At 51.1% G+C, this 23,122-nt stretch overlaps 1 protein-coding gene and 1 long non-coding RNA gene across 12 annotated transcripts; one reads left to right on the top strand and one right to left on the bottom strand.

The window, feature by feature from the left end:
* Positions 1 to 174: 174 nt before the first annotated feature.
* LOC115507585 lies at positions 175 to 23,122 on the bottom strand. Of its 11 annotated transcripts, XR_003966733.1 has the most exons (6): positions 22,432 to 23,122; positions 18,453 to 18,646; positions 12,526 to 13,251; positions 4,145 to 4,344; positions 3,526 to 3,670; positions 175 to 3,350 (listed from the first exon to the last, which is right to left on the bottom strand). It is a non-coding gene; the product is annotated as an uncharacterized LOC115507585 (long non-coding RNA). The 11 variants fall into 11 exon arrangements; XR_003966735.1 differs by lacking the exon at positions 12,526 to 13,251; XR_003966743.1 differs by lacking the exons at positions 18,453 to 18,646; positions 22,432 to 23,122 and adding an exon at positions 15,206 to 15,245.
* On the top strand, positions 8,081 to 10,092 carry LOC115507577 (C-C chemokine receptor type 1-like). Its single transcript, XM_030306004.1, has one exon. The coding sequence runs from the start codon at positions 8,102 to 8,104 to the stop codon at positions 9,182 to 9,184; it is 1,083 nt and encodes a 360-aa protein (XP_030161864.1). The 5' UTR covers positions 8,081 to 8,101; the 3' UTR covers positions 9,185 to 10,092.

Below are 23,122 nucleotides of genomic sequence, written 5' to 3'. Positions count from 1 at the left end.
AACCGCCAGGCGACCGAGAACAAACTGAGGGTTGATGGGGGGTGGGAGGGACGGGAGGGTGGGGGATGGGTACTGAGGAGGGCACCTTTTGGGATGAGCACTGGGTGTCGTATGGAAACCAATTTGACAATAAATTTCATATATTGAAAAAAAAAAAAAAAAAGGAAAGAAAACCACCAGGCGGGTAACAGTTGTACTTGGTACAAAAGCCAAGCGGTACAAAGTAACAGACAGTGAAAACTCGGGCTTGGTGTCTCCCCCAGGCGCACCTGCTTCCCTCCCCAGGGACCAGGAATATTAGCCGTTCATCCTGCTTCCTTCCAGAGACATTGTACCTTCCCCACCAGGGCCTTCCTGCTGGCGGCATCCAGGGCACACGGCCTTTGCTCCGTCCGTCCAGCCTGGGGCGCGGCAGACATGGCCAAAGAGCCCTCCGGGGAGGGGGACCGGATTTCTACCCCCACTGGCGACGGGTAGGCGCGACTCTCCCTCAGCCTCGCTAATACAGCGTAGGGACCAGATGCGAGGTCGGGCCCCAGGGCGTCCCCGCTGAGCCTCAGCGTGGGCCCGGGAAGTGGAACCTATCTGGGCAGCCCGGCGAGGGTGCTCCTTCTGTGCGACAACCAGTCACCCAAGGCTTCCTGAGCGTCTACGCCCTGGGACGCGTCCTTCGGCCACCTCCAGCCCCTGGGCCCGTGACAGATCCCTGGGGGGCCCCGGTGAAAACGCAGTTTCTCTTTCAGGGGGCCCGCGGTGAGGTCCCAGGGCCTGCCGTTTTGGACGAGCGCCCGGGCCTTGGTGTCACACACTAATCGGCAAGTGTCTCGACACGATCCTCAAACTCCAGCATAAATAAGAGGCACCAGAGGGCTTGCCCCAAACACAGCTTCCGGGTCCGACACCCGCCCCCGGGGATTCTGATTCTGCAGGTCCGGGGTGAGGCCCTGAGAACCTTTCTTCTCAACAAGCTCCCACGTGATGCGGGTGCGGCCAGCCCCCAGACCAACCCTGGAGTTCGCGCTGGTTCCCGGCCCTGCCTAGCTCCGCTGAGCCCCGTAACTGTCCAGTGCGCGACCGAGATCGGGTGTACTTCGTGGACATGTGGTGAATGCGGTGGGAGGGAAGAGCCAGCGCGAGCCAGTGCCCGGATTCGGCTCTCGGACTAGAAGGAGGAGGGGAGAGGTCCGCACGCCTAAGATCCGTCCACGGCTCAGATCTGAGGTCTGAAGGGTTGTTATCGCCTCTTCGTTCCTCCCCGCCTTCCGACGGCGGGTTACAACTCAGTTCTCGCAGGACGCCTGCGGGGTTCCCTCCAGCCGCATTCAACTTCGTGGGTGCGGGCGTGGGGCTGGCTGTGCCCGAGGCCGGATTTTGCTGGGTGGACACCACGAGGTCAGAAAAGAGCCTGAGAGCTGAGGGTGGAGGTAAGGGGGTGGGGGACGGAGACCGGAGCAATGGCCCGTGGGGTCAGGCTGGTGGGCAGTATAAGGAGGCTGACGGTCTGTAGAAAATTGACATACCCACAGCCCCACTGGGGTCAAGGACCTGTTGGTGCCGAATGGCAGGAGAGGTGGGAGTGGGGTCAGAGGCTGGGGTGCCGGGAGCCAAGGTATGAGGGGCCGCGGTTGCTCTGATGGCGAGATCCGGGAGTTAGGGTCACGGGCGTGAGTGGCCGAGGAGCATGGAAGACATGGCCATGGGGGAGAGGGTTCAAGGAAGCCCTTGGCCAGAGACTGGAGGAGACGTGTACTTCGGTGGAGGGTAAAATACAGTTTCAAGGCCCCCCCACCACCCCATCCTGGGGCACACGGCCTTCCACAGCGTGACTGCACCACTCCAACTAAACCAACGTGTCCCATCTCCCGACTCCTTGGCTGTGGCTGGGCTCGGTGACGTGCTTCGACCCTCACAACGCAGCAGAGGTGACACGAGGTGACTTCTGAGGCCAGGCCTTAAGACGCTCCGCAGCTTTTGCTCATGCCCGAGCCCCACCCCTGCAAACACAAAACAAAGCAAAACAAAACAAAAAAAAAACCCATAAGCCCCTCAGAGCCCCCGCACCTGCCTCTCCCGGATGATTTCTGGCTGCAGAGAGTGGAGTGGGAAGGGCTGCAGGGAGGAGGTGGCCTCTTGGGTGATCCAGGCAGGGTGGCTTCTCGTCTGTCCTGGGTCATGGTCGTGCCCAACATCCTCATTCACGACGGGACATGACCCAGCACAAGAGGGCAGCTGGGCAGAATGCAGGGGACAGATTACTGGACCTACTTCCTCTGGTTTGCCAGGCTGGGTTGGCAGCACTTTGTGGGGCAAGACAGCCTGGGAGCTACCAGGCGTGAGAGCAGAGGTGGAGATTAAGGAGGAGAAAAGACTGCCTGGGGAAGAAGGGGTGGTAGAGAGAGAGGCTAGGGAAGGAGATTAGACGAGGTGGGGATAAAAGGCAGTGGTGTGGAGGGGGCAAGGGTAGGCTACTGCCTAGGGGCCACCAGAGTCCCCCAAAGGCCCTCGTGTCCATCTGTGAGACGCCCGTCAATCTGTCTTTGGTGTCCCCAGAGGGGCCCGGGGTCGGAAGCAATCTCTTCTGCCAAGTAGGCAGACAGCGTGGCCTGGGACTGGGTGGCAGAGAGAGCACTGCCAGCCCCTCCCCTCCCCCGGAAATTCACCTACAGGTGTAGCACTTGACCCTGAAAGGCGTACCTCAATGACGCGCAGGCTCCACGCAGGCAAGGAGCCTGGCCTTACCGCGTCCTGGTCAAACAGAACATAAGATTTCGGGATGTTGAGGTTGAGACAGGAAAGGAGAAGTGGGAACGGCTGCGTCAGCATCAGATGTCGCAGATGAGACCCAGAAAGGCAGCATGGGACATGAAGGAGGAGGGTCAGCAGGCCAGATCGGGGTTTGACGCTGCAGGGGGCGCCCCATTAAGGAAACAGAGGCCGAGGCAAAGTCAAGGTTAGAAGACCATGGTGTGCACCTTCCTGACACTCCTGTCTGTTCCCACTACATCTAGGGCCACGGCCACTGCCTAAATGCCCAGCCCTGTGCGCTGGTGGAGAATCTCCTGGGGATGATATCCAGCCACAAAAGCCAAAGAGAAGCGGCCCTCAGCCAGTGGCGGGCAGGCAGAGATGTGATGGATACGTGCCCGGTTTCCTCAACCCTCTGGCCCCACAGTTGGGGTGACTCTGAGGGGCTCCCTGGGTTCCCCAGGGGGCCTGGGTGCCACTTACCTTCTGCAGGAGTGGCTCTATAATGCTCCCTTTCCTGGCCCCCTTTCCCCTCCCCTGCAGTGTCTCCTGGGATCCGCTGCAAATACATTACTTGCATCTGCGTTCCGTTCCAGGGTTTGCACCTAAAAGGGAAACCCAAATTAAGGCAGGCGTTGGTAATGCTTGCCAAGCTCAGCACCAAATCATTCATTCATATGCATGTATTCATTTAACCTTCTATAAAGTGGGAATTATTAGCCTTGTTTTACAGAAGAGGAAAGAGACAATCGAATGCATAAATAATACACCCAAAGTCACCTCTTTGTCAGCTTAGTTGCCTTTTGCCTCCCTCTTCCCCCATCTGTCTGTGGACGGGCTGCCAGAGAGGGGAGGCCCGACCCCAGAAGACTCCTGGAGTGTTCCTTTGAAGGGCACACGGGGCACCTTGTCTAAAGTCTTCATTCTACGGATGAAGAAACAGAGCCTTGAAGGGACAAGTGACATTTGCAAATCACATTCGCATTCATTTCTGAAATGGTGCTTTGCAGCAATCCTGTGAAGGCCACTAGAGTCCCATTTTACAGAAAAGGAGTGGAGCCCAGAGTGGCGGGCAGGGGGGAAGCCAGCACGGTGGCAGAGCAGGTGCTGGTGGCTGTGGGGAGAGTCGTGGGAAGCATCCTTCGTCACTCCTCCTTAGGCCAGGTGCTCTGTGACACTTTTCACCTCCAAGCTGACCTTGTGCATCCTGCGGCAAGCAAGAGTGCTTGGCGATCTCATGCGATGGAGTGGGAGCCAAGACTTGTCAAGGCGTGGTTACCCGCCCTTGTGTCAGGGGAGAGCTGGGATTTGGCCGCAGCCTCGGTTGGACCATCGCATTAAACAGGAACCTGCGATCAGAAAGAAATGGCTGAAACTCAGCCTACAGACCTGTACTCACTTCGGGCTGGAGGTTCCTTGAGATGAAACTGTTCAGTGGGGTCTGCAGGGGTGGAGACCGGGAGCAGAAAGGGACAGCAAACAGAGGTGGAGGACACAGGGGGCGCCAAAGAGGACCTGTCACGTCTCTCGCGCTATCAGTCGGTTCATTTGGAGAACCAGGATCCAGCGTTGGGGTTTAAATCCTTCCATTTGCAAACTCTAAAAAAAAAAAAAAAAGGCTAGTCACTGACCACAAACCCTCTATGCCCTGCCCTCCCTCACCACCCCTCAATACACACACACACACACACACACACACACACACACACACACACACTATCTCAGCCTTTGATTGCTTCACAAATTCTGGGAACAGCTCATACTACCTCTCCCCCACTCAACTCCACCCAACCCTACCCTACCCAATCCCCTTAAGGCAGAGCTCCCTAGGGAGAAGCACAGCCGAGTGAGCAGAGAAAATCCTTAGAGTGAGCCCAGCCTTGAGGAACCGGCCACTAGCGCGTGTCGCGGCCACTCATGGACACCCGACCCTACAAAAGGAAGAACTCTGTCCCCTTCTCGTCATTCTGAAAGACTGTGAACCCTGGAGTCCTAAATCATCACACAGGAAGCTGAGGACTTCCTGTTCAATCAGGACGCTGAGCCTTGAGTTCATCAAAATTCGAAAAGCTCCAGAAACAAAGACTTCGTGGACAAAACCCCTGAGACCAGAGTAAGTGGTACTTGTTTTTTCTCCTGTCTTGCCAGTTACCACTGAGGGCAATCTTGTTAGAAGACATATATGCAGCCAGGACTGTCGTCCTCGCACCGTAGGACATTCCTGAAAGGTGAGGAATTCTTCGAGGGCCAAGCGAATGTCTAATTAGCCCCTAGATGCATCTACAAGGCAATTAATTATATAGCAATACTGACAAGGGGTGAATTTATGAGACTGTGTGCTCAGATGTAAAACAGGGGTTTTCTTGCTAAAAAAGGAAAGCCTTTCTTGAATGATTGGTTGTTGGTAACCGATTGAGAAAATCAGCCTTTCTAAAGTCTGTTAAGAAACAAGAGGCTCTCTGCGGAAAAACTATTCAGGAGGAAATCACTTGCCAAATTTCCCTATGTAAACAAAACCCAAACATGGTATATGAAGAAGTTGTAGCAAAAGGGAAATATTAATTACAAAAAACACTGCAGGTGCTAGTGACCAATTTCTTGAGAAGACTAGAACCAAGGAGCCTCACAGTCAGGACTGCTGATTTGTCTCTGGAGGAGGTAGGATTTTACCCTCCCGGAGACAGGGAGATGTCCTCTTGGGATGCATCCATTCCGTTCTACTAACAAAGAGGCAGGTCAGACTGTGTTCCGAAGGTGGAGGGGCATGGGAGGGGTGGGGTGGGGGCTACTTGGAGGTATCTATTTCAACTGTTCCTTCATAGAAGAATCTGGAGTGCCCCGATTTTCCGAGTTAGAAGCTCTCAGAAGTTTGCGTAGCTTGTCAGCCAGGCGGTCTACTACTCACTGACGCTTGAGTCCCCGCTCCAACTGGGGGGGACAGCTCTAGACTATTCAGCCTGTGGGCGGTGAAGGGCCGGTAAAGGTTTAGCCACTGGCCCTCATGGGAAAAAAAGAGTCCTGATTTCTAGTGTTTGTGGATTTCTGTGGCATCGATATCCCCACTGTGGTTGATTTCAAAGCCACCAAACCCCTGAATGCCGAGCTGGGGAGAGGTGGGCACGATCGGTTTTTACGAACCAGCGTAAGCCAGCCCCAGCATGCTACCAGGCTTGGGCGTCTTAGCCCCACAGACTGCCCTTTCTCTACTCAAAGCCCTCACCAGCTCCCAGGCTAGAGGATCCTGCTGATCACCTCGGGGCTGAGGTCTTGCCGGCCTCAGTTGCACCACGGGCCTTCTGTCTCCCTGCAAGGCCCCTTCCTCCCCACCCCCACCCCATCCCTCTCCCGGACTTGCTTGCGGATTGTTGCCTGGCGCCTGGCAAGTTGGGAAAATAGCCAACGAAGTTGGAGGGGGTGGTGGTGAAGGCGGGTCTCTGTTCAAATGGCCCGGGGGCAATGCTGACTCGGTTTGCCCTCATCTTCGCCCAAATTCCCCAGGACCCCCGGGCTCATGGGCTCAGGCTTGCAGCAGCGGCTCCTTGCGCTGCCAAGCTTCTGGTCGCTTCCGCCGTAAATCTGCCGGCCTACCCCAAAGTGCTGTCTGCCAAGCCCACCTGCCCGTACTGGCAGTGGCAGCAGAAGTCAGAAATTGCCCACACAGCCTGGTTAGTGACTGCCAGCCTGGGTCCCTCCAGAAGGAGAGCCGGTCGGGTATAGGCAAGTCCAGAGCCGGACGAGTGAGCCACAGGGACGGATTTGACGGGAAATGACAGCTCCCCAGCCAGGATGCCGGACACCCCCCTGCCCTGTCCCGTGTGCCTTATTTTCCAACGGCCGCTGCAGAAATGTGAATTTTGTAAGCTGGAAACATTCGCTAAGCAATTTAGAAGACTAGAGACTCCAGATTCAGGATGGGAGTGATGATGTGGGCACCGGCTACTTGACTGAGGCCAGCCTGGGACTGGCCTCAGAGAGGGGCCGGTGCAGGGAAGGAGGAACCCCAATATTTACCGAGGGCCCGAAAAATACCGAGGTGTCGCTTTTCTCATACATGCATTACCTTACAGCAGCCCTGCAAGGTAGGTGCTACTTTCCCACAGTACAGAGGAGAACCTAAGGCTCAGAGAGGTAGATTAACTTATCCCAAGTCACACAGCCGGTAGGTTACGCCAAAGCCCATCCATGCTCCCTTTGGGGAAGTGTCTTCAGGAAGTGATTGGAACAGACTGAAAGAGCCTGCTCACCATCAGGAACTGGGGGAAGTCCCACGAAGGCAAGCGATCCAGTGGCCGTTGCGTGTTTTTGTTTGTTTCAAGACAACCCTGGGTGCAAATATCTAAGAGCCAGACTGTACTTTCCTCTGAATCTTCCTCACGGCTCTCACAGGTGGTCTACCGAGTTGCCTGTAGACCCACCTGTGCCACATGTGGGCTGTATGACATGAGCCAGGCTGACCCACTCTGCGTCCTCAGCGTCCTCATCCACTAAGGGATGGAGCTGGCCTTCTAGAATTTCACTACGGCAGCGCTGTGGGTAGGATAATTTTTGCGTGGCAGGACATCCTTGGCCCTGCCTAACGAATGGCCAGACAGCAGCATCCCTCGTCTCTGGGGCACCACACCCCCCCCTTGGAAAAAAAAAAAAAGGCCACACATTTTCATGTGCCCCCGGGGCGCTATGTCACCCCTGACTAAGAACCTTTTAGGCCCCCGGAGCCATGAAAATCCCTCTGTAAGTTTTGGACTCTCAGCATCCTTCTGGGGACCCCAAGGCGCAAAATCATTGCTCTGAGATTGGAGGCAGGAGCCCCAGTGATTTCAGGAATGGGCGTGAGAGCCACTCACGCCCGAGTTTGAACTCCACCGTTCGTTCTCATAAATACGTGTCCTTCCCACTTTGAACGTCCGCATCATCGCCTCCAGACAGGGGGACGATAACGGCACCTGCTTGGGGGCGAGGGGTTGCCTAGCACTGAGTCCAATGCCAAGACCGCGGGAAGCACCGGTTAGGAGCAGTGGGGCGAGACCTCCCTCCGTCTGCGCTCTGTCTCCAGCCACCAGACTTTTCCTGCACGACACTTACCGTCAAAGCGATGGAATGAACCACTCGTGCGCTCATTTATTTACTGCCTACCCCCCCCACCCCCCGCCCCGACCCCGTTAGGCTCCAGGTTCCACCAGGGCAGAGTCGACCCGGGTCCCCCTTACTCCGTGCTGTGTCCCGGGGTCTGGTACACGGTAGGCACTCCGTAAAACAGCTGTCAGGTGGTTGAAGGCTTCTAATCATCCCTGCCTCGTCTTTGTTGTCCAGGGCCCGCCGCCCTCTGACGGCAAAGAAAACAGAGACTCGCTCCAGGATGACAGAGGCCAGCACGGAAATCACAGTCCCTGCAGAGAACTTTGACGTGACGACAGAATATGACTATGAGGGCATAACCCCGTGCCAGAAGGGGGAGGAGAGGGCCTTCGGGGCCCAGCTGCTGCCCCCCTTGTACTCGCTGGTGTTCGTCGTCGGCCTGGTGGGCAACATCCTGGTGCTCCTGGTCCTGATGCAGTACAAGAGGCTCAAGAGTATGACCAGCATCTACCTCCTCAACCTGGCCATCTCTGACCTGCTTTTCCTCTTCACGCTGCCCTTCTGGATTGACTACAAGCTGAAGGATGACTGGATTTTCAGCGACGGCACCTGTAAGCTGCTCTCGGGGCTCTATTACATAGGCTTGTACAGCGAGATCTTTTTCATCATCTTGCTGACGGTGGACAGGTACCTGGCCATCGTCCACGCCGTGTTTGCCCTGCGGGTTCGCACCGTCCTCTTCGGCATCCTCAGCAGCGCCGTGGCCTGGGGCCTGGCCGTCTCGGCCTCCGTCCCGGGCTTTTACTTTTCCAAGACCCAGCGGGAGTTCTCCCACATCACCTGCAGCCTCCACTTCCCTCACGAAAACCTAAAAGCCTGGAAACGGTTCCAGGCTCTGAAGCTGAACACGTTGGGGCTGGTGTTGCCTCTGCTGGTCATGATCGTCTGCTACACCGAGATCGTAAGGATTCTGCTCAGGCGACCCAACGAGAAGAAGGCCAAAGCCGTCCGCCTGATTTTCGTCATCATGATCGTCTTCTTTCTCTTCTGGACCCCTTACAACCTGGCCATGCTGGTCTCTGCCTTCCAAGACGCCCTTTTCACCGACGAGTGTCGGCAGAGCAAACAGCTGGACGTGGCCATGCAGGTGACGGAGGTGATCGCCTACACGCACTGCTGCGTCAACCCCGTCATCTACGCCTTCGTGGGAGAGAGGTTCCGCAGGTACCTGCGCCAGCTGTTCCACGGGGTCCTGGCCACGCGCCTGGCCAAGTGGCTCCCCTTCCTCTCCGCGGAGAGGCTGGAGAGGACCAGCTCGATGTCGCCCTCCACGGCGGAGCAAGAACTCTCTGCGGGGTTCTGACTCGGGCCCCTGGGGGCCGATGCGGGACCCAGCCGGGGTGACGTGCCAGGCGCGCCGACCCGAGCCCAGGCAGGTTGGGGCTCGTGGCCAGATCCGGACACGTGACCACCACGGAATGTGCAGCCACGTGGGGGTGAGCGAGTTTAAAGGCGGTGCGGGCTGAGTTCCCTCCGGGCCTTGAACCTTCTCCAAGAACTTCTCCCTGGTGGGAAGGAGACGAATGAGCCAAATGGGACATTCCAGAAGACCGGGGACCGAGTTTACCTGTGAAGGCCTTGGGCCCAGACAGGATTTCAGATTCATTCATGAGCATTAGCATTTGTAAACAGAGCCCCTTGACCCCAGGCAGCCCCTGCCCCTGCTCCCACCACCAGTGAACTTGGAAGCAGTGATTTCCGCTGCTGACTTCGCTCCGAGGGGAGAGCCAATCAGCAGCCAGCAGCCCCTCCCCACCTTCCCCTCCCCTCCCCTCCCCTCCCCTCCCCTCCCCTCCTGACCGCTGCAGGGCTTAGGTGCTTGGAAACCCTGAGGAACAGAGAACTCAGGGTGGGACAGGCAGAGCCCTGGTGGGGAAATAGGATTGGGGAACTGCTGTTGGCAGTAGAACTGAGATCTCTGCCCCTCCCCTGCTCAGGCTCTGTCTCTCAAAAATACTAAATAAAAAAAAAATTTTTTTTAAATAGCTTAAAAACACAAAGGGAAAAAGGAAATACCAAAATCACCCATAATCTCACCACCCAAAGACAACTACTGTGCATTCTTCGATGTATTTTCTTAGTTTGCTTTTTTTTTTCCCGTATGTATTTACGATGGTGACAAAGGTGGACTTCAGCTGTTTTCCTGTCGTTGTTGTTGTTTCCCAGGTGAATAGATCAGTTTAAAGCATTGTTTCTGATGGCTGCACTGAACCCCACAGCAGGGATACACCCAATTTACTCCACGCGTTTCCCCAGATTTGCTTGCGGGAATCAATTCAATCCGGCAGTGGTGACTGAGGACGTGCTTTTTTCAAAGCGAGTTCTCTGAGCTCTGGGAGGCACACAGGCACAGGGGTGCCCTGGGGCCCGTGGTGCTTGGGCAGCAAAGGGGAGGAAGGCATCCACCAGTCAGAAAACATCCTAAGGTGGGGAGGGGGGGGACGGCAGTGGGGAGCGCCTGGGTGGCTCAGTCATAAGCAGCCGACGTCAGCTCAGGTCATGATCTCACAGTTCGTGGGTTCAAGCTCCACATCGGGCTTTGCGCTGACAGCCCAGAGCCTGCTTGGATTCTCCGTCTCCCTCTCTCTCTGCCCCTCCCTTGCTTGTGCGCTCTCTCAAAAATAAACATTAGAAAATAAAAATAAAAGACAGTACCCTGAGTAAATGGGTGTCCCACCTGGCGACACAGTGATGCCATCGGGCTGGCCACTCTTTTTTTGGACCCTAGTGTTGTCCCTTCAATCAGGGACCTACTCTGTGCACACGCTTCCTTTATGCAAAGCGACTGGTATCATGGAGGTTTGGAAAATGTTTGTCTGGGGAGGAGGAGGTCCCCCTGCCCTGGGCTTACGTTTCCACACAGAAAATATGGCGAATTCCAGGCTTTGAGAGTCAAGGGAGGAGTCAGCTTTCCATTTGTACACTTGCCGGTTCCTCTCTGCAGTGTGGAGAGAAGGAGGCGGAACGGAATTAAGAAACATTTGTCTGCCACTTTGGTAAAATGAGACTGCATCGAAAACCGTACTTGATCGCAAAAATATCACAGTGAGAAATGTTGTCATTCCAACATCCTCCAGTTCCATCTTTGAAATAAGACTTGTTTTGGGGCGCCTGGGTGGCTCAGTCGGTTAAGCGTCCGACTTCAGCTCAGGTCACGATCTCGTGGTCCGCGAGTTCGAGCCCCGCGTCAGGCTCTGGGCTGATGGCTCAGAGCCTGGAGCCTGTTTCCGATTCTGTGTCTCCCTCTCTCTCTGCCCCTCCCCCGTTCATGCTGTGTCTCTCTCTGTCTCAAAAATAAATAAACGTTAAAAAAAAAAATTAAAAAAAAAAATGAAATAAGACTTGTTTTTTTGACGTGTCACCAAGGCAGTGATGTGCACTGCAGAAAACTGGAAACATCTAGAAAGGCCAAAGAAGAAAACGGAAGCACTTGGACCCACTGCCTACAGACAGCCTCTCTTAGCACATTAATGTTGAAGTGCATCTCCTTCCTGGATTGTTTCCGAAATGTACACACACACGCACAATCACGCTTAACATTTTTTCATGTAGCCGCGGTAAAATTGGACCATAGCAAGCACTCAGTAAATGCTGGTTGAATGGATGAATCTCTGAAACCCCCATTTCTGTATAAAGTGAGGATAAACCTAGTGTCTACCCCCATGGGGCTGTTAAATGAAACAAAGCAAGGAAAGCAGGTTGATCTCTTTTTTTCCTTTAAGTTTTTATTTTAGGGGCGCCTGGGTGGCTCAGTTGGTTAAGCATCCAACTTCGGCTCATGATCTCGCTGTTTATGGGTTTGAGCCCCGCGTCGGGCTCTGGGCTGACAGCTCAGAACCTGGAGCCTGCTTCGGATTCTGTGTCTCCCTCTCTCTCTGCCCCTCCCCTGCTCTCTCTCTCTCTCTCTCTCTCTGTCTCTCAAAACTAAACATTAAAAAAAAATTTTTTTAAGTTTTTACGTTAATTCCAGTTAGTTGACATACAGTGTAATATTAGATTCTGGAGTACAATGGCGTCATTCGGCACTGCCATACATCACGTGTTACTCATCACGACAAGTGCCCTCCTTCATCCCCATCACCTATTTCACCCATCCCCTCCCCCCACCGCCACCTGCCCTCCGGTCACCATCAGTTTGTTCTCTCTGGTTAGGAGTCCGTTTCTTGGGTGATCTTTCTCCAGGTCTCAGATAAGAAATCTAACACCCCCTGACGGTGCCCCTCCTCAGTTACTCATGGCACCTCTAGCCCTTCCTGTCCCTTGTCTTCCTGTCCCCCCCCCCTTCCCTCCTTGCTCCTGTGCGTGCCGGTCACGCCCCGCCTCCATGTTATTGCTGTTTCTATCATTTCATCCTTCGGAAAGGTGGCCAAAATAGCACAAAGAACTCCCACATTCCTCATCCAGATTCCCCAGCTATCGGCATTTTACTACATTTGTTTTAATTCGTCATTCTCTCTCTCCCTCCCTCTCTCTCTCTCTCTCTCTCAACAGATAGACAGGCGGATCGATGTATATAAACGTACTATTTTTCAGGACCATTTGAGGGCAGGTCGCAAATATGATGCCTTGTCAGCTTTTCATCCCTTGGAATGATTTTACCAGTGACAAGGATGCTCTCCCACATCATCGAAACAGGAAGCTCACCTGACTCACACAATATCATCATGGCAGCTGTAACCCTCTTTCCGATTTTGCCCGCTTTGCAAATATTGTCCTTCAGAGTCCCAGGGTCTAGAATCACTGTTTACTTAGCGGTGATGGCTTTCTACCCGTTCGTCAGACCTTTCTTGTCTTTACTGACCACGGCATTTTGAACGCTACAGTCACCCGGCAGACGGTTCCTTGTTGTGGGTTTCCTGATGTTTCCTCATGATTCCATTCGGGTTATGCCACTGGAGCAGGAATCTCCCAGAAGTGAGACGTGAGATAACGTGTCCTCGGGGCATCATATCGGAAGTCACGTGGTGCCACCGAGGATGTTGAACTTCACCACTTGATTTAGAAAGCTTCCACCAGGTTTCTCCACTGTGAAGTATGTGGTACTTATTTATCAATAAATGTCTATTATTAGTTGGCATTTCACTATATAGAAAAGGCACCTTTTCTCCTCCACTTACGTATTTATTCATTTATTTATATCATCATGACCTCACGGATTCCTTTTTTGTTCAGTGGGATACAATCTGATATTACCTTTCTTGTTTTGCTATACAAATCGTCCCAGATCTATCCAGTGGGAGCCCGTCCAGCTCGATCCGATGTCTTTTGCTTCTCTTCCCATCAGTCTTTGAGCCCTTTCTTACTTTTTTGGCCCATAAGGTGTCAGATTCTGCACAGTCCAAGCAACCATCGACAAAGGAAAAAGGCAATCTATGGGATAGGAGAAAATATTTGTAAGCCACCTATCCATAAGGGGTTCACATCCAACACATACGAGGAACTCGTACAACTCAACTGCCAAAATAACAAATAATCCAGTTTAAAAAGAAGCAAAAGACCTGCATAGACATTTTTCCAAAGAAGATACACAAATAGCCAACGGACACGTGACAAGGCGCTCAACATCACTCCTCATCGGGGAAATGGCAACTGAAACCACAGTGAAATATCACCTCACACCTGTTAGAATGTCTATTATCAAAAAGACAAGAGAACAAATTCTGGCGATAACATGGGGGATAGGGAACCCTGTACTCCGGTGGTGGGAATGTCAGCTCAGTGGGTTGAGCGTCCGACTTCGGCTCAGGTCACGATCTGGCAGTTGGTGAGTTCGAGCCCCACGTCGGGCTCTGGGCTGACGGCTCGGAGCCTGGAGCCTGCTTCGGATCCCGTGTCTCCCTCTCTCTCTGCCCCTCCCCCGCTTGTGTGTGCGTGCACGCACACTCTCTCTCTCTCTCAGAAATAATAAATGAATCTTTTATTTAAAAAAAAAAAGGAGGTTCCTCAAGAAACTAAAGATAGAGCTTCCATTTGATCCAGGAATCCCACTTCGGGGTACATATCCAAAAGAAATAAAATCATTATCTCAAAGAGATGTCTGTATTCCCATGGTCACTGCAGCACTTTCCCCAATAGCCGAGGCATAGAAACATCACAAGTCTCCATCAACAGATGAGTGAAAACAAAATGGAATGACCAAAAGAGGCACCTGGGTGGCTCAGTCGGCTAAGCATCTTACTCTTGATCTCAGCTCAGGTCATGATCTCACGGTCTGTGGGCTTGAGCCCTGCATCGGGGCTCTGTGCTGACAGTGTGGAGCCTGCCTGGGATTCTTGCCCTCCCCCTCTCTCAGCCCCTCCCCTCCTCTCTAAATAAATAAATAAATAAATAAGTAAATAAACATTAAAAAAATGGAGTGACCAAAAGCAGAAGTCCTATTCTAAGGATTTCCCCCAGTCAACATATAATCACTCTACATGTTTAAGGCACACAGCATGCTGCTTTGATTTACGTATATTGGGAGATGATTACCACCATAGGTTCAGCTAACATCTGCCTCCTCATTTACAATTAAAAAAAAGAAGAAGAAGAAAAGAGGAAAAAGTTTTTCTCCTCGTGATGAGAACTCCTCTCTTAACACCTTTCCTATATATCACACGGCAGCGTTGTCTGTGGTCATCAGGTCACACATCACGTCCCTAGGACTTACTAATCCTTTGCAAGTTTGTACCTTCTGACCCCTTTCCTCCAATTCTCTCTCCTCCACCCTCTGCCTCTGGTGACTACAGATCTTGTCTCATTTTCTCTGAGTTTGTTGTTGCTGTTGTGTTTTTAGATCCCACATACAGATGAGATCACAGAGTATTTGTCTTTCTCTGACTTATTTCACTTGGCATAATGCCTTCAAGGTCCATCCAGGTTGGTACACATGGTAGGATTTCCTTGTTTTTAATGGCTGAATAATATCCCATTGTGTATATATATATTCTTTATCCATTCATCCACCGATGGACACTTAACGTGGTTTCCATGCTGTGGCTATTATAAATAACGCTGCTCTGAACATGGAGGTGCAGATATCTTTTCAAGTGAGTGCTCTCATTTCCTTTGGACATATTCTGAGGAGCGGAATTGCTGGATCAGGGGATAGTTCTATTTTTAGTTCTTTTGAGGAAACCCCATACTGTTTTCTATAATGGCTCTTCCCATTTACAATCTCAACAGTGCACAAGTGTTCTCTTTGTCCACATCCACACCGGCATTTGTTACCTCTTTGTCTTTTCGAGGACGGTCTTTAAAACAGGTGTGAGGTGATACCTCATTGTGACTTGAATTTGCATCTCCCTGATGACAAGTGATGACAAGTGAGCATCTTTTCATATACCTGTTGGCCTTGCGTCCATCTTCTTTGGAGAAATACCTATTCAGGTACTTTGCCCATTTTTTATTTGGGTTACTTGTTGTTTGTTGTTTTTGTTTGTTTGTTTCAGCTTGTTTTTTTGTTTTGTTTTGTTTTGTTTTGTTTGTGATTGAGTTCCACGAGTTATTTACCTATTTGGGATATTAACCCCTTATCGGACATATGGTTGGCAAATATTTTTTTCCATTCCAAAGCTTGTCTTTTCACTTTGTTGATAGTTTCTTCTGCGGTGCAGAATCTTTTTAGTTTGATGTGGACTCACTTGATTATTTTTTATTTTGTTGCCTATGCTTAAGGTATCACACTCAAAAAAAAAATCATTATCAAGACCCATGTCAAGGAGCTCTATTCCAGTGTTTTCTTCTAAGAGTTTCATGTTTCAGGTCTAATATGGAAGTCTTTAATCCATTTTGAGTTAATTTTTGTGAGCGGTATAAGATATGGGTTCAGTTTCATCCTTTTATGTGTAATATCCAATAAGTTCTGGTATGTTGTTTTCATTTTTGTTTGTCCCGGGGAACTTTTGTATCTCCCCCTTTCATTTCTTCTTTGGTTCATCAAATGTTCAGAAGGGTGTTGTTTAATTTCCCTATGTTTGTGATTTGTGTAGCTTTCTTCTTGTTGCTGACTTCTAGTTTCATGCCATTGTGGTCTGAGAAGATACTTGGTATGATTTCAGTCTTGTCGCATTTGCTAAGACTTGTTTTGTGGCCTAACATATGGTCTGTCCTGGGGAATGTTTCATGTAACCTTAAGAGGATTATGTATTCCACTGTTGTCAGATGGGATTATTATTAAAAAGATGATTCTAATAACTAAAGCTTGAGAAACGCCGACCAGACGGAATGGCTTTTGATTTTTCCACATGTAGTGGACTCTGTATCGGCAGGGGTGAATAGACACCCTGATATTGGCTGACTTCTACGTTTCCTTCCCTGTCACACTCATTCCTCCTCTCAGTCAGGCACTCTGAACTCAGTGCCATCACGAGCACCTTCTACCTTGACATTTGCTGGGTAAAATTTTGAAGAAAGAAAAGTGATTTTGAAGTCCGTGGCTGTCACTCTGTTCAGACGTAGTTCGGTGCAATCGAATCTCTGTGTTGTGCAAGAATTTGGACGCGGTAGGGTTTTCCTGCTCTGAAGTTGTCCGATATTTATTCTGGTCCTTCATTTCCCATTCCTCCTTTCCGTGGCAGGAGTTCAAGAACGGTGTAAAGACTGATACCTAGATGGCAGGAAAGGAACAAGGGTCATGTCTAAGGAGAGCTGGTAGGGCTCTCATTCTGTCTCCACCCCTGAGCACTGTGCCTCCTGGAAGCAGGAGAGGGTTATTCAGGTTACCTCCATCCCCCTGCCATGCCCCATGGTAGGGAGCACTTGCTTAACTAGAGTTTCCCTCCAGATTTAGCCTCACACCTGTTACCCTGCCCCCACCCCCCTGGAGCATCTCCATCGTCCCGCTGCCATGGGTGGGTGGGCTTGCTTGCCTTGGGCCAGGGCTTTGGGATCACTTAACGCACAGGGACCCTGGAAGCCTGGAGCTATGAGATGTTCTGAAGCCATCAACATAAGTTTCAGACACAACTAAATTATAGAAACCCTGTAAGTCTCTTTTGCTACCTGGCCTTGTAGGAAAGCAAGGGGAAACAGTCCTTGGGACAGGGCACTGAAAGGGGAAAAGTAGGGTTGCTAGTAAATTTCATTTATCCGTTCATGTGTTTATTCATCCCAAATGGCACTACCCACTCACCCATTCATCCATCCCTTCATTCAGGACAAGCTCCTTGAGCCAGAGACCTGGGGTATGTAGACCACTGGGAGAAACACTTGCCACGCCCACGGGCACTGGAGCCTTCCATGTGCCAGGATGGGGCAGGAGCCACCATAAGATGGTCAATGGGGGGAAATACGCCCAATGAGTTGATTTTGAGCACAGACTTGGAAAGCCAGCACCAAATTACTTTGCAGCTTTTGTTCAACCTCCAGAGCATTTTGTCTCGGCCCTTAATTCAACAAATCTAAAACTCACTTGCAGAAACCAGGTGAGACATTCTAAGCAAATTTCAAAAAAGAAAAGAATTCTACTAAGGGGAAATGTGCCTGCGTTGTAGATCAACGCCCATTACAAAGTGGGCAATACAAAGATGTGATGCCAAACAACAACAACACAAACCCACTAAAACTACAAATTAAGACAAAGTGGCCAAAAGTCAACGCCTGTAATACATAAGGCAATCTTAGAAATCAATAGGAAAACCATCGGGATTTTCCTATCACACAGCTGTTCTGCGCGCCCAACTGGTTTATCAAATGAACGGAAGTGTAGACAGGTACAGAAGAGACACAATAGCCATTAACGTACTAATCACGATAGTAATGAAAGAAACACTCATGGAAACGAGATACTTCTTTGGCTTGATGAGAGGGTGGAGAGACTTGAATTCCATTAATGAAAATGCCCGCTGCAGCTAAGCACTTGGCAAACGATGTTTAACAACTATGGAAGGCGTCCCCTCCCAGGGCGAACCCCTCATTTTATTAGCCCTTCTTTCAAGTTTGCCTCCGAAGAAAGCTTTGGTGCATTTTGTCTGAAACGGTGTCACACTCCAGCGATTTCCTCCCACTACTCTGACGCCCAGATACCTTCAGGAAGCTGACACATTGTAACGTTCACACTTGACCTCACCCCGGGGGCTTGTCCACACAGCTATTTTGCCCTGCGGCATTTGTTTAACTCAATATTTGGTTCCCAAGAGGAAGACTAAAAAGGAGAAGTCACCCCCGTAATTTGAATTTTGAATGCGTGTCTTTGTAAAACTGCAGAGTTCAAGCAGCTATGTACTTCTCCTGTTTTGTCAAAACTCGATTTGCTGCATCGTCTCCAGGAAGCAAGGCTGCGCTGTCCCGAAAGTAAGTAACAATGGGCATCACTAAATGTGACCACGGAAAGGCTGCAAGGATGTTGTCCACATGAGGAGGGAGAACCAGAAAGGCCCTGGAGGGCCAGCATTCATTTAAAGCAGTGGATAAAATAGCTTCTTCCTGCTTTGAGGAAACACCTTTTGTACACTGAGGACAAACAGAGGGGCAAACAAACAACAACAACAACAACAACAAAATGACCAGTAAGATGCTACAGCCAGCTTGTAACAGTCTCCAAACACCAACTGTGTGATCCAATTCCATGATGAGTTATGTAACATCCGTACCTTGAAATTGGAGGTGGTCCGGAATATTTGCACCAGGGAAATTGGCGAACGCTACAAATCCGGGCTTGTTCTGAAGGAGAGTTGTAAACACCTAACCAGGATCCCAGTATTGATAGTACGTTTGCGAAATGGAATATTAAGCTGACATCAATATTAATGTAGGAAAAAATGTTTCATCATAAAACAGTATGTGCCTGCAAAAAAAAAAAAAAAAATGAACTTAGACCCTCATCTCACACCAAGAAAAGATTAATTCAAATGAATCACAGACTTAAAAAAATAGTTACAAACAGAGAGGGAAGGAGGCAAACCACAAGAGACTCTTAAATACAGAGAACAAACTGAGGGTTGATGGGGGTGGGGGTGGGGGAGAGGGGAAAGTGGGTGATGGGCATTGAGGAGAGCACCTGTTGGGATGAGCACTGGGTGTTGTATGGAAGCCAATTTGACAATAAATTATATTAAAAAATAATAAAGTGGGACTTAAAAAAAATAAAACATAGACTTAGATGTAAGAGCTAAAACAATAAACTTGTAGAAGAAAACACAGAAGGAAGTCTTCAGACTTTGGGCTAGGTCAAGAAAACAATCCCATTTATACAATGGCATCAAAAAAGAATGAAATACCTCGGAATAAATTTAACCAAGGAGGTGAAAGATCTGTACTTTGAAAATAGCAAGAAATTGAAGACACAAATAAATGGAAAGGGACCCTGTGTTCGCGGATCAGAAGACTTTAACATTGTCAAAAACGTTCGTTCCACCCAAAGTCATCTGCCGATTGGTCAAACCAACCCCTATCCAAATCCCAATGGCGCTGTTCACGGAAACAGAAAAACAAAAGTTTCTTTGCAATTTGTGTGGAACCGTAAAAATCCCTGAATAGCCAATGCAATCCCGAGAAAGCAGAATAAAGCTGGAGGCATCACAATTCCCGATTTCAAACTTCATTACAGAGCCAGCGATCAGAACGGTACAGGAACGGCACAAAAACAGACGCACAGACCAACAGAACAGAACCCAGAAATAAGCCCCCACACACGCCATCAACTCATATTTGACAAAGGAGCTGAGAGTAGTCTGTACTCAGCACTTCAGTAAGCAGAGCGGGGGACACTGGATATTCACACGCAAAAGAGGGAAACCGGACCCCTGCCTGACACCACTCACAAAAGCCAACTTGAAATGGAGTATAGACTTCAACATGAGACCTGACACTGTGAAACTGCTAGAAGAAAACAGAGGGAACAGAGCCCTGTCCTTAGTGTTGGCAACGATGTTTCGGAGGAGGTGTGAGCACGAGCAAGGAGGCAAAAATCAACAAGGAAGGAACTACATCAAACTCAGCGAGTTCCGCACAGCAAAGGAAACAGTCAGCAGAATGAAAAGGCATCCTGCTGAATGGGAGAAAATATTCACAAGTCATGTAACCACTGAGGGGTTAATATCCAAAATATACAAGGAACCTGTGGCAACCAGAATATTCAGATGTTGGTGGTGTTGGCTCAGCACTGTTATCGACAGCAGCCTTCAGCCAAAAAGGGTAGAGTCCTTTGTTTCTCCCTCTATCCTGCTGTCTTCCTTTCTTTAATTTTTTTTTTAACATTTATTTATTATTGAGAGAGCAAGAGAGAGAGAGACAGAGCACAAGCAGGGGGCGGGCAGAGAGAGAGGGAGACGCAGAATCCGAAGCAGGCTCCAGGCTCCGAGCTGTCAGCACAGAGCCCAACTCGGGGCTCAAACTCACCAACCGTGAGATCATGACCCGAGCCCAAGTCGGTCGCTCAGCAAACTGAGCCACCCAGGCTCCCCTTGCTGTCTTCCTTTCTGAGAAGAAAGCATCCTGTCTGTGCGGTCCAGGGACGGCTGGGCCAAAGGGTCTGAGCTGGCGGTCCTAGCGTCCCCTTCCTCCCTTGACTGAGTTGGATTTACCCACATCAACTTTCATGCCTCTGCCTCCCCTCCTCCCTGAGTTGATCTCTCTGCAAAAGACCTTAGAGTTGCAGAAGCTTCTCCTCGCCCTCACTCTACAGGACCTGAAAAACCACACAGACTCCTTTCCCAAGAATATCATGTATCAGAACACGAGGACACAGCAGGTAAAACTACCATTGTGGGTGATGAGCCGATAAACAAAATGTAAATGTGGTTATGTCCATGCAAAGCTGTATTATTCAGCAATAAAAAAAAAATGAAGCACCGGGAGTGCCTGGGTGGCTCAGTGGGTTAAGCGCTGGACTTGCTCAGGTCACGATCTCACGGTTTGTTGAGTTCGAGCCCCGTGTCGGCTCTCTGCTGTCAGCACAGAGCCCACGTTGGATCCTCTGTCTCCCTCTCGCTCTCTCTGCCCCTCCCCTACCCTCTTTCAAAAGTAAACATTTTAAAAATTATAGAGAAAAAAGGGATTACTGGTACACGAGACCTTGAAATGTGCTAAGTGAAAGCAGCCAGTCACAAACAAACCACCTATCCTGGGATTCCCTCCATGCTCAATGCCTGGAACAGGCCAATCTATAGGGATAGAAAATAAGACGAGGGGTTGCCTAAGGCTAGGGCAGTGGTGCAGGGTTGTTGGTGAGAAAGGAGGAGCGACCACTTAGAGGTACAGGGCTGGACAGGGTCCAGCAGGGACCTGACCACCAGAAGCCTTGGAGATCAACTGAAGGTTAGGATTTTACCCAACAGCAAACGGGTCTTAAGGTTGGGAGTGCCTTGACCGGATTTGCGATTTGCGTTTGAGAAAGATCATCTTGGCCGTGGCAAGGATTAGGAGAGGGTAAGACAGGAGATGGGGACTATTTATTGGGAGGAGGTTCTCAAGGGGTGACAGGATGGTGGTCCGACACAGGGCGGTGGCACGGAGGACAGAGCCAGGTGGATAGGAATTCAGGAAGAAGGATGGGCCGCACTGTGCTGACGACGTGGGGATGAAGGGCAAGGACTCCCAGCTGTCTGCCTCTAGTGGAGGGTGTTACCATTTGCTGAGTGTGTGAACTCAGCTTGGGCGGGGGGAGGGGCGTGATGACGACTTGGGTTCTGGGTGGACACGTTTCCAGTGACTACAAGATGCCCAGGGGGTACCTGGAGACAGGCGCTCCCGGAAGATCTGCTAAACGTCAGCGTTTAGGAACCAAGAAATCTCAAACAGAATCTGGATTTCTGGCCAGAACATCTAGCCGCTCTGGACTTGGCATTCACTCTTTCCCAGGGGTCAGCAAACTGCAATCTGCACATGAGATCTGACCCTTGGCTTGTGTTTGTATGACCCCTAGAGCTAAGAACTTTTTTACATTCTTACGGGGTTCTTGAAACAAAGAAGAGTAAGTGACAGAGGTGACATGTGGCCCACAAGGCCTACAGTACTCGTGGCCGCTGGCCCTTTAGAAAAACGTTTGCCGCCCCTGCCCTTGGCAGTCACCTGCTCCTGCTGAGTTGTGGTCGCCACCTTTCTGAAGCTCTCTCGCTCCCTGGGTGCCCCAGTCCCCACCGCTCCCTATCACCCCCACCCAGCCTGCCTCACCCGTGTGCGGTTTCTCCCTGGCCCCCAGCTGGACCCCGCCTCAGGAAGTGTGACAAATGAGAATAGGGGAGAAGCCAAAGCAAACAACCTCCCAGAAACAGGCAGGGAGAAGCCTGCAAGGAACGAAGAACACTAGCAGGGTCATTTTCTAGGTGAGAAGACCGAGCATTCCAGGAAACGAGTGCCGGACAGGGTGTCTGGCCGGCTGAGTAGCTGGGGTGGGGGGGTGGGGCTTGCCGAGGGAGTGTGGGGGCCGTGAGCGTCCGCGGAACAGGGAACACAGGCATCAGATTGGAGTAGGTTGGGGACAGGTGGCTTGAAGTTTGGCTGTGAAGAGGAGGGGGCGAAACAGAGCAGTGGCTGGAGGGATCCAGGGAAAGACTTCATCAAACCGGAGAGGGAGAGGTGGAAGCCGATGGGGCGGTGTCTGCGGAGGGGACAGGGCGGGGCCGGACTCACCTTCACCGTGTGTCCTGTGAGGACAAGGCTGGGAGGGGTGAAGGAGTAGGCGAAATGCAAGGGTTTCTAGCAAGAGTGAAGACTGTTTCGTCCTGATGGCTTCTGTTTTCTTGGCGAAATTGCCTTGGTGACATTTTCTTGGGGCCACCTGCTGAGGAGGGCAGGGGGACAGCTGGGAGAATTCTAGAGTGAGGTTTGAAACACGTGTGGCGCAGAGTGGGGGGAAATTCAGAACTGTCGTCAGGTGGCCCCGAGAAGCCCACCAAGCCTGGCGGCTGTGGCTCGTGGGGACTCCTGCTGTTCTAGGCTTCGCGATGTCCCCTGAGCCCAGGTTGCAGGCTGGGCATGCTGGACCCGAGCCCGTGAGTCTCGAAGGGGGACCTGTCTCCCCCTCCCTTGCTGCCTCCAGGAACACTGTTTAACTGGCCGCAAGTTAACACTTGGCAAACACAAAAACATCCGAATCCACACCCTCCAACCGGAATTTTCAGCCAAGCAGGAAAGATGCGTCTCTTCGTGTGAAATGTGCTACGTTTACAATTTAAAACCCAAAGAGGGGCGCCGGGTGGCTCAGTCGGTTAGGCCTCGGGGTCTTGGTTTCACGATCTCGCGGAACATGGGTTCAAGCCCCGCGCTGGGCTCTGCGCTGACAGCACAGAGCCTCCTTGGGATTCTCTCTCTCTCCCTCTCT

This window comes from Lynx canadensis, chromosome A2, assembly GCF_007474595.2.
Source record: "Lynx canadensis isolate LIC74 chromosome A2, mLynCan4.pri.v2, whole genome shotgun sequence".
NCBI classification, from domain to species: Eukaryota; Metazoa; Chordata; class Mammalia; order Carnivora; family Felidae; genus Lynx; species Lynx canadensis.
Note: the sequence above shows the minus strand (reverse complement) of the source record. Positions and strands in the feature narration are given on the sequence as shown.